At 43.2% G+C, this 10,746-nt stretch overlaps 1 protein-coding gene across 5 annotated transcripts in view; it reads left to right on the forward strand.

The window, feature by feature from the left end:
* The window catches only part of MAP9 (microtubule associated protein 9), a 67,962-nt gene that overhangs the window by 25,220 nt on the left and 31,996 nt on the right, over positions 1-10,746 (forward strand). For 4 of the 5 annotated variants that reach the window (XM_075612768.1, XM_075612805.1, XM_075612786.1 and 1 more), the window contains exons 7-8: positions 4,432-4,658; positions 9,750-9,820. In XM_075612768.1, coding sequence (XP_075468883.1) covers positions 4,432-4,658; positions 9,750-9,820 — 298 coding nt within the window. The remainder of the gene's footprint in view (positions 1-4,431; positions 4,659-9,749; positions 9,821-10,746) is intronic. The other variant, XM_075612795.1, reaches the window with a different exon arrangement.

Below are 10,746 nucleotides of genomic sequence, written 5' to 3' on the forward strand. Positions count from 1 at the left end.
ATCTAGTGACAAAAACCTCTGTCCATAGCAGTTAAAGCTGCAGACCGTGTTGATCGCCATTTTTATTTTGCCATTTTGTTCTTTACTTGGTTTAAGAGATCTTCTCTTGTCCTTCCCAACACTGTTTTTTATTTATAATAGCTGATGCTTCACTCAGAAGATTTTAGCGTGTTCAGCAGGATAAAATCAAGCTCACCCAAGAGCCTAGTGCAGTTTAAGGTTTCCGTAGTAACCTCAGAAGTTTAAGGTTAAGAAAATCCTGATTGTAAAACTAGGTTTTTTTTTGTTTTTTTTTAAACAAAAAGAACAGTATGTGCTCAGGGGGGACAATATACTAACATATGAGTTAAAGCTGCAGTTCAGGCAATATCCTGCATGTGTGTTTTTTTTAATAAATCAGTTCTGTAGTAAGAAAAAACACTTTTAGCATTTTCTGTTTTAAAACAAACAACTTTGAAAGACCAATTTTCTTGTATTCTATTTTAAGAACCATTTACTAAGGCACTGCCCCTTCATGTCCTGTCACAAGCTCTGGCACACCCCTTTTCAGCCCTGCCCTCCCTCTAGCACATGTCAGTGCAGGAGTGCTCATGAATATTCATGAGCTTCCACTGAGTGACAGAAGCAGATGAAAAACATATCCCTTCACTAATGATGTCACCAAATGTTGCCGATCAATACATGGAGAACGAATTGACTGGCAGCTATACAGTTCTTTAGGTAATTAGAGATTGCCCACATGAAACTATTGAAGTAAAAAAAATAATTTAAAAAAAAAGAAGACTGAACTGCAGCTTTAAACTCCTATACAGTGGCAGATTTCCCGATAGGCCCGGGCCTAAGGCAACAGAATTTGGGGCCGGCTGGCCCACCCGCGTATGCGCAATCGGCATTTGCTGCTTCTGCATATGCAAGAGCAGAGCTGGTCGCTTCTGCGTGTGCGCAAGCAGAGCTGGCACATTACGTTGCCACGGGAACAGGAGAGCGACATCAATTATCAATTAACAGCCTAAGGGCACCATTTTTTTTGCATCCGCTATTGCTCCTATAGGCTGCTTTACATAACTTTCAAAGTTTAATTACCACAAATGACACCATGAACTTTACTCTCCATAATCTTGAAATAGGAATAATAGATCTGCACACTCTGGAGGATTAGTCCATGGTCTTCCATCCTTTCCTGTTTTCAGTTCAAGTGACTATTCTTTCCAGGGAAAGCTGAGAGCTGGGCCTCTGACTTGCTTACTTTCTATTCAAACAATTGACACTGGTTATACCACTCAGCATGTGGCTGCAGATGTTGGAGAAAAGTCCATTTTTGGCAGGTATTTCAGTCTTGAAATAGATTGTCTGGTGATTGTGAGTTATTTCTGAAAATAGTGCTTTGAAGAGTCCAATTATTTGTGGATGCAGTGGGGTGATTACTTTAGTTCAGAGTCTGTCTATGCTTAGTGATAGAAAATTGCCATTTTAGGGCCTTATTATGAAGACACTGAATCAGTGAACTGTATTTTACAAGGTTTTATTCACTGCCACTTTCCAATATCCAATATGTTCATCAAATGGTGTGTTTTAGTTACTTTTGCAATCAAACACCTAATAGAAGTCTCGTTAGATACTGTAGAAGAGTTTTTTCCCCATGGTTGCTATTAACACTCATTAATGCCATATTAATAATAACTAGTAGAATAGTTACTTTATTTTGTTTGTTTTCTTGTTTGAAGCATACAGTATGTTGCTGGAGTAGCTTGAATCACATTGTGAATTGATTGAGAATGTTTGTTTTACACGTTGGTGAAGCCACAATTGAATTAAGCATTACACTTTGTGTAAATATATATGCTAATATTGTATGTCTTTTTGTCAAATGATGATTTCATGAAAAGGTCATAACATACAACTCGTTCACAGAATAATGCAATGATTTACATCTGTCAGGCAGGAGTTTCAATGTAGTTTATTCTTAATGTGGTAATAAATCCCCTACTCAAATTTAATATTACATATAAATGTATATATATTAGATTTTTTATTTTACAGAATCAGCTCTGAGTGTCCCCCTGCAACGGAACAGCTCTATTTTCTATGCCAATTCTACCTGTATTTCTGGTCCCTTTTTATTTTTGGGACAGCAATATGGCTTTTATCCACGCCTCAGTCCCACGGGTCAATTGGCAGCTGCAGTGCCATCAAAGTATAAAATATCAGCTTCATATTGGGCGACGCGGCATCCATCTTGGATTTTAATTTTATTTTAACAGTGTTTCCCTGGCGCTAGGAATAGCGCAGTTCATCTACAGGGGATCTTCTTGGTCCATTTCTGATCATGAGTAAATATTGCCAAACATACTGTATTATACAGCTCAATGCGGGGCATTTGTGCGGTAGATATTCCAGCATCTTGGCTTTGAGAGTATGAACTCGTGACTGAGAATCAGCTTTTACTTGCATGATTGATAGTATGTCCTGACTAGATATAAATCTTAATGAATTCCACATGTGTATGTACTGTATGTATATCTTTATTTATATAGTGCCATTAATGTACATAGCGCTTCATAGCAGTAATACACGTGACATAATATAAATAACAAATAATACAAATAACACATAATGGGAAGAAGCGCTTCAGATATGAAAGTAACATTTAGGAAAAGGAGTCCCTGCTTACAGTCTAATTGGTAAGTAGGAAGAACGTACAGAGACAGTAGGAAGGTGTTCTGGTAAGAAGATCTGCAAGGGGCCAAGGTCGATGTATGAGGTGTATAGTATTAGCCATGGAGCTACTAATATGCTTCGTTAAGGAGGTGGGTTTTAAGATGAGACTTAAAGGTGGCTATAGAGTGTGCTAGTCGGGTATTGAGGGGAAGGGTATTCCAGAGGTCTGGGGAAGTCAGTGAGAAAGGTTTAAGGTGGGAGACAGCTTTAGACACAAAGGGGGTAGAAAGAAGACATCCTTGAGCAGAAAGAAAGAGTCGGGATGGTGCATAGAGAGAAATTAGGGCTGAGATGTAAGGAGGGGCAGAAGAGTGTAAAGCCTAAGGCTGAGGACCGCTGCGGTCGGCGGTGCGCGCGGCCGTGTGCGCGTCTCTCACCAGCTCCTGAGTTCCTCCCGAGCCAGTCCCTCCTCACTGCAAGGCTCGCTGTGCACTGTGACGCGTCAGCCAGCAGGGGATACACGGGGAACGTGATCCCGAGCGGCGACGCGTCACGTGGTGTGGCAGGAAGCCAATGAGGAGGGGAGATCGCCGGCAGGGGGGTGGACTTTTGTGGATGTTTGTGTGAATGTTGTATTGAGAGGGCTAAAACAATATCAGCCAGGTCCCCTTATTGGTACACACACATGGACACACACACATACACATACACACACACACGGACGGGGACACACACACACAGACACGAACGGGGACACACACACACGGACACCAAGTCATGGCCAAGCCCCCCCGTGATGGCCGTGCCCACCCTCGTCATGGCCCCCGCCCACCCGACCCTTTTGGCCACCCCCCCGCGCCGAAAAAAGTTAGCTGCAGATCGTGGTGCAATGACTTGCACGGGCCGCCAGCAAGCAAGGCGGCCATGCGGACGCGTGCAGCGGGGCCTTAGCCTTAAAAATGAGGAGAAGAATTGAGTATGTAATGCGGGATTTGATAGGAAGCCAGGAGAGGGATTTCAGCAGGGGAGATGCTGAGAGATTTATGAAAGAGAAAAGTGATTATGACAGCAGTGTTTAGGATAGATTGTAGGGGAGACAGGTGAGAGGCAGGAAGGCCGGACAGCAGGAGGTTACAGTAATCGAGACGGGAGAGAATAAGGGCCTGTGTCAGAGTTTTAGCAGTAGAGCAACAGAGGAAAGGTCTTATCTTTGTAATATTGCAGAGGAAAAAACAACAGGTTTTAGCTACATTTTGAATGTGAGAGAAGAATATTAGAGAGGAGTTGAGTGTGACCCCCCTAGGCAGCGTCCTTGTGATACTGGGTGTATGATAGCGCTTCCAACAGTAATGTAGATGAAGGTAGTAGGGCCAGGTTTGGGAGGAAATATGAGGAGCTCCGTTTTTGACATCGGTTTGATTCGGCAGAGGGCCATCCAGGATTATATAGCGGAGAGACATTCAGAAACTTTGGTCTGTACAGCAGGTGTAAGGTATGGGGTGGAAAAGTACATTTGAGTGTCCTCAGTATAGAGCTGATATTTGAATCCAAGAGATGTGATAAGGTCACCTAGAGAGAGTGTATAAAGAGCAAAATTGATGTTAATTGTGATATTACTTGTACACTGTATCTTGTTTTAACTGTATTTGCAACAAAATGTGATCCTTTTATGAATGATAAATGAACTTTGAAGAACCTTTATTGAAATTGTCTTGGGGAATTTGTTGAAGAGTTGTTGCTTTATACTATTGAATTCATTTCTCATCAATACAGATTTAAAAGTTGGAGAAAATGAGGACCATGGAAAGTCTGAGTCACAAGCCAATGACAGGAAATCCCCTTCGGTTTTAGAATTGATGCTATCAACTGTAAAGGAGAAATCCAACCAACAGGAGAACAAAGACCCTCTTCTTTATGAAGGCCATGACAGCCAAACGCTCAGTGAGCAATGCAGGAACTTAAGGGAAGTGTTGATGGAGCAAAAACGTTCACAGCACAAGGTGAGGTTGTTATTAGCAAACTAATATACAGTATCTTGTCTATTTGTCATCTGAATAATACATAAAATACTGTAAAATGAGCATCAATTTACAGTCATTTAATAAAATAAAGTGAGACCTTGTTGAGAAAAATGTGTCAGTATCAAACAGGATCCAATGCAGGCATGGCCAACTCCAGTCCTCAAGTGCCACCAACAGGTCAGCTTCAGCACAGCTTGTTCTATCAGTGGCTCAGTAAATGACTGAGCCACTAATTGAGCTATCTGTGCTGAAGCAGGCATATCCTTAAAACCTGACCTGTTTGTGGCCCTTGAGGACTGGAGTTGCCCACCCCTAATCTAATGAATCCCTTCAGTGTCAGAGGGACACATTTTAGAACAATACTTTGTATACACCTGAAACTAAGGCCTAGGTCCACAGACTTCCGTTATTGACTTCACAGATGCAGCCACCAGTATCCGATCACTGCCTGGGTAAAAACTAAGTAATCTCACAGTAAATGCCTCAACATTTCTGTGAGATTCCTAATGGCCCATCGGATTAACACAGCAGGGGTCCCAGCAGTCCCATTCAGCGTGAATGGTACTGCAGGGACCCCTGCTGTGTTAATCTGATGGGCCATTAGGTATCACACAGAAATGTTGAGGCATTTACTGTGAGATTACTTAGTTTTTACCCAGGCAGTGATCGGATACTGGTGGCTGCATCTGTAGCTAGGCTAAACCTAAATTAACACCTCGTTAAGTGCTAAAGGATACCTTAACAACTCACTAACTCAGAGTTAAATGCTATTTTCTCCATCTCCTTTTGTGCCCCATTACAATATCATTATAATAGTAACGCCACCATTAGGTTACATACATAGTTACATAGTAGATGAGTTTGAAAAAAGACATAGGTCCATCAGGTTCAACCTATGCTAAATTTAGACAACAGATACTTTATCCTATATCTATACTTACTTATTGATCCAGAGGAAGGCAAACAAAAAACCCCATTAAGGGGAAAAATTAATTCCTTCCTGACTCCAAGAATTGGCAATCGGATTAATCCCTGGATCAACATCCTTCCCATGTATACTTATTTGATATATCCCTGTATACCTTTCCCATCTAAAAAGATGTCCAACCTTTTTTTGAACACATCTATTGTATCTGCCATCACAGTCTCCATGGGTAATGAATTCCACATTTTAACTGCCCTTACTGTAAAAAACCCTTTCCTTTGTTGCTGGTGAAATTTCCTTTCCTCCAACCTTAAGGGATGGCCCGAGTCCTTAGTACTGCTCGTGGGAAAAACAACTGTACAGAGAGACCTTGCTCGCACCCCTTGGTGGTAAATGCGTGCTGCCTAGGGAGAGTAGCAGGTAAGGAAAGGTAGATGTACCTAAAGAAGGTGCATAAGATCCCTGGTATAGGCGCACTGCGGACCTTTATATAATAATAATACGGTCAGAGGTGAAGAATATATGTATAAAAAACACTTTATTAATAAATGCGAATGTAATTAAAAACTGGTGTATACCCTCTAGTAGGGTGTACAGCTAATTAAGGTTACTCAGTGTCAATGTTCCTTTTGTTGATGTTGTATCTAGTAGTCTAGTAATGCTTTTGGAGATGTGTGTCTCTTATGGAGATGCTCCAAAAGCAATATATGCCAGAAAGATTCACAGGGTGTACAGTAATTATCTTCTACATTTTCCCTGCATAAACATCATCCCATTGTATTACTACTAGATTAGATCTCAGTTTATTAAAATCTGCCACACTAAAGTTTAAGGTCTTTCTTGAACCCAAGAAATCTATTTTTTGATAATTTATTTCAAATGAGACCATGTTATGATCACTGTTACCCAAATGTTCCAGGACTTGAATATTTGTTATTACTTCTACATTGTTTGATATGACCAAATCCAGTATTGCTCCTCTCCTGGTTGGTTCTTCAATAATTTGGGTCATATAATTTTCTTTAAGCACCCCCAAAAACCTGTTTCCTTTTGTTGTAACGCTAATCTCATTGCCCCAGTCTATGTCTGGATAATTAAAATCCCCCATAATGCAAACATGACCCAGTTTTGATGCCTTTTCCATTTGTAAAAGTATTTTAGCTTCCTTAATCTCACAGATATTTGGTGGTTTATAGCATATTCCCACAAACATTTTCTTAATACTTTTTCCTCCACTGCTAATTTCTATCCACAAAGTCTCTACATTTTCATCATTCCCTTCATAAACATCATCCCTTATAATAGGTTTTAGATCCGGTTTAACATATAAACATACTCCACCCCCCTTCTATTTGTTCGATCCTTCCGAAAAAGTGAATAACCCTCTAAATTAACTGTCCAGTCATGAGTTTCATCCCACCATGTTTCAGTAATGCCTATGATATCATACTGCTCCCTTGCAGCTATTAATTCAAGCTCCCCCATTTTATCTGTCAGGCTTCTTGCAAGCATGCATTTAAGTTTTTTTTCAGCCTGTACTATTATCTTATCTGCTCCTTCTTTTCTGCGCCCACTTGGTTTAGTCTTTAGAAGTTTTCTAGTATTATCTGTATTTACTATGGGTGTCTCACTGCTTGTCAAACTCGCACTTGCCCCCATTCTAAATCCATACCACCTTGTATCCTCCTTTATTCCATTTAGTTTACTATCTGTTTCATTCCCTTCTCCCCTCCATCCTAGTTTAAAATCTCCTCCAACCTTTTTAGCATTCTCCCCCCTAGCACAGAAGATCCCTCTTCATTGAGGTGCAATCCGTCCCTAGAATATAGATGGCACCTCTCAGAAAAGGAGTCCCAGTGCTCTAAAAACCCAAACCCCTCCTTCCTGCACCACTTTCTTAGCCATGCATTAACCTCCCTGATCTCTGACTGTCTCCCTGCGGTAGCGCATGGCACTGGTAGTATTTCAGAAAATACTACCTTGGAGGTCCTTGCCTTAAGCTTTTGGACTAGATCCCTGTAATCATTTTTTTGGGACCCTCCAGGTAAAACTGGCTTAACACTAGTCATTTTACTTCAAGGCAGTGCTGATATAAAATGATGTTGTGCTAATGAGATATACAACGGAAGTTGTGTTTGCATATAATTAGCTGCGTGGATATGTGTTAACTTCAGGGTAAAATACGGGCGTTAAGGATTTTGATAACGCCCCATTATTAGCAGTGAGTTAACAAACCTCTGTGGATCAGGACCTAAATGGGTTAAATTACAATGTCTGTAGACATTTTATATACCGTATTTCCTCGATTCTAAGATGCACTTTTTCCCCCATTTTCACATGGCTGAAATAGGACTGCGTCTTAGAATCGATGTACTGGGAAAAAAAATAGCCAGGGCGTGCTGCAGAAGAAGCCACAGCAGCTTTCAGCGCCCCCTGCTTGCTCCGCTGGCCCCCACACAGAAGGAGCAGTGTGTCCCGCTGCATGCCCCGTGACTCCGCCACCACATCCCCCCCTCCCTCCAAGTGCCGGTCCCCAAAGGAGTAGTGTATGTTCGGCTGCATGCCCCGCGCTCCCCCCCCCCTTGCTGGAACTGCCGCCCCCACACAGGAGAGATTGATTCAGCAGTGTGTGGCTGCATGCCCCACAAGCCCTCCGTCTGCCTCTGCTACTAACAGCTGCGCTGCCGGCACCACAAGCCCTCGCCCCCTTGCTCCAAAAGCTGATCCCCAAAGGAGCAGTGTATGTTCGGCTGCATGCCCCGCGCTCGCGCTCCCCGCCCCTCTCCCCCCTCCCCCTTCTTGCTGGAACTGCCGCCCCCACACAGGAAAGATTCATTCAGCAGTGTGTGGCTGCATGCCCCACAAGCCCTCCGTCTGCCTCTGCTACTCACAGCTGTGCTGCCGGCACCGCAAGCCACCCCCACCCCGTGTCTGTCTCTGTGTGTCTGTGTGTGTGTCTGTCTCTGTGTGTGTGTGTGTGTGTGTGTGTGTGTGTGTGTGACCTTCCATTCTCTCCCCTTCCCTCCTATCTCTCTCCCCCTTCTTTCCTTTCTCCATTCTCTCCCCCCCTGATACCCTCTCTCCCCTCCCACTTCTCTCCCATTACTTTCTCTCCCCTCTCTCCCCCATTCCCTTATCTACCCTCTCTCCCCCATTCCCTTATCTCCCCCATTCCCTTATCTCCCCATTCCCTTATCTCCCCATTCCCTTATCTCCCCCCCTCTCTCTCTCCCCCCTCTCTCTCTCCCCCTCTCTCTATCCCCTCTACCCCCTCTCTCTCTCTCTCCCCCTCTCTCTCTCCCCTCTCCCCCTCTCTCTCTCCACCCTCCCCTCTCTCTCTCCCCTCTCCCCCTCTCTCTTTCCACCCTCTATCTCTCTCTCCACTCTCTCTCTTCCCTCTCTCCCTCCCCTCTCTCACTCCCCTCTCTCCCCTCTCGCTCGCTCGCTCTTTCTCCGCTCTCTCTCTCTCCCTCTCTCTCTCTCCCCCCTCTCTCTCTCCCCTCTCTCTCTCTCCCCCCTCTCTCTTTCCCCCCTCTCTCTCTCCCTCCCCCCCTCTCTCTCCCTCCCCCCTCTCTCTCCCTCCCCCCCCCTCTCTCTCCCTCCCCCCTCCTCTCTCTCCCCTCTCTCTCTTCTCGCTCTCTCTCTCCCTCCCCCTCCTCACTCTCTCTCTCCCCTCTCTCTCTTCTCGCTCTCTCTCCCTCCCCCCTCCTTTCTCTCTCCCCCCTCCTTTCTCTCTCCCCCCTCTCTCCTCTCTCTCTCTCCCCTCTCTCTCACTCCCCTCTCCCCTCTCTCTCTCTCTCCCCTCACCCCTCTCTCTCTCTCTCTACCCTCTCTATCTCTCTCTCCAGAAAAAAATTCTGCACATTTAATATAGTGGGTTTTTTTTTTGGTAATAGAGATTATGGTGAACTGCAATAGTTACTTGGTTAGTAAGCAAATGTCACAGTATATTTCAATAAAATTGTATTTTTACCTAGTTTAGGAAAGGTGTCTTTAGTAAAGAATTGTAAACGGAGAATATGTGTCAGTGATGGCAAATGAGGCAATAATACCCATTCTCATATTTCCGCCTCTAGCAAATGTGCCTGTTTTAATATGTAATCCAAATGCCATATCTATGAACCTTTTCTTTTCAATTCATTTAGCAGAAAGCCACAGAGGAAACAATTATTAAAAAAGAGGAAAACTCAGAAACCGTTAGATCCCCGTCAAGCAGGTAACTAATTTATTTACAAATATTATTACATCTCCGCATTGCATGTGACCGTTTTCACCAATCAGATCATTGTGTATTATTTTGTATGATTAAACAACTTGTCATAGCCACCGATTGTATAGGTTGTGCAATCCCTGCACTTCTTCCCCCCCCCCCCCCCATTGTTATTTTAGCATGCATGTGTGTAATTTTTAGCATCCTAAACTTCAAATGTGGAAACTTCCTGCTGCGTTGGAGAGAGTCTCATAACAGTTGAAGATGTAAGGCCATATTTACTAAGCAGTGTTAAACCATAAGGTAACTTACGACCCATTCACATGAACAGCCTAAGTGAATGGGCTGTGTTGTTGGCTCAGCATTGTTTAGTAATTACTGTATGAGCTGTAATGCAGCAATCCATGCTGACCAAAGTTTTTTTTTTTTTAATATATATTTTGGTTTTCCATCATGTGTTTGGGTGGGTTCCCCCAGATCTATTTTGAACCTTATGCCTGAGATTGGCTTGCAAAGCCAGCCAAACAGGTAATACGACAACTGGTTGGCCGAAAGACCAACCAGAAAAAATTAAGGCACAAACTAAAGCTGAGTCGCAGTACCCCTCGATCCTCTTCCCAGTGTTCGATATATTTCAGTTTTAGAACTCTCCGTCAAAAATGCTTGTATGGGCGATGGGGTTAGCTTTGCTTCATCAGACAAATGGCAAGCTGTCTCAGACTTCTAATAGTGACCCAGATGTCCACTTTTTTTTTTTTGCAATATTAATGGCGAAGAAAAATTGCAATATGTCAATTTCTGGGGTACATTGCTGCTTTAATATTACTGTCTTCACTTGGGATGGATAGCAACTGTAATAAATGGTGAAGAGTATAACATTTTGGGAAAGCAAATAGCAACCATTGAGTATTCCTGATACAGTAGCAGTCATT

The sequence above is a fragment of the Ascaphus truei genome, chromosome 1 (assembly GCF_040206685.1).
Source record: "Ascaphus truei isolate aAscTru1 chromosome 1, aAscTru1.hap1, whole genome shotgun sequence".
Lineage (NCBI taxonomy): Eukaryota > Metazoa > Chordata > Amphibia > Anura > Ascaphidae > Ascaphus > Ascaphus truei.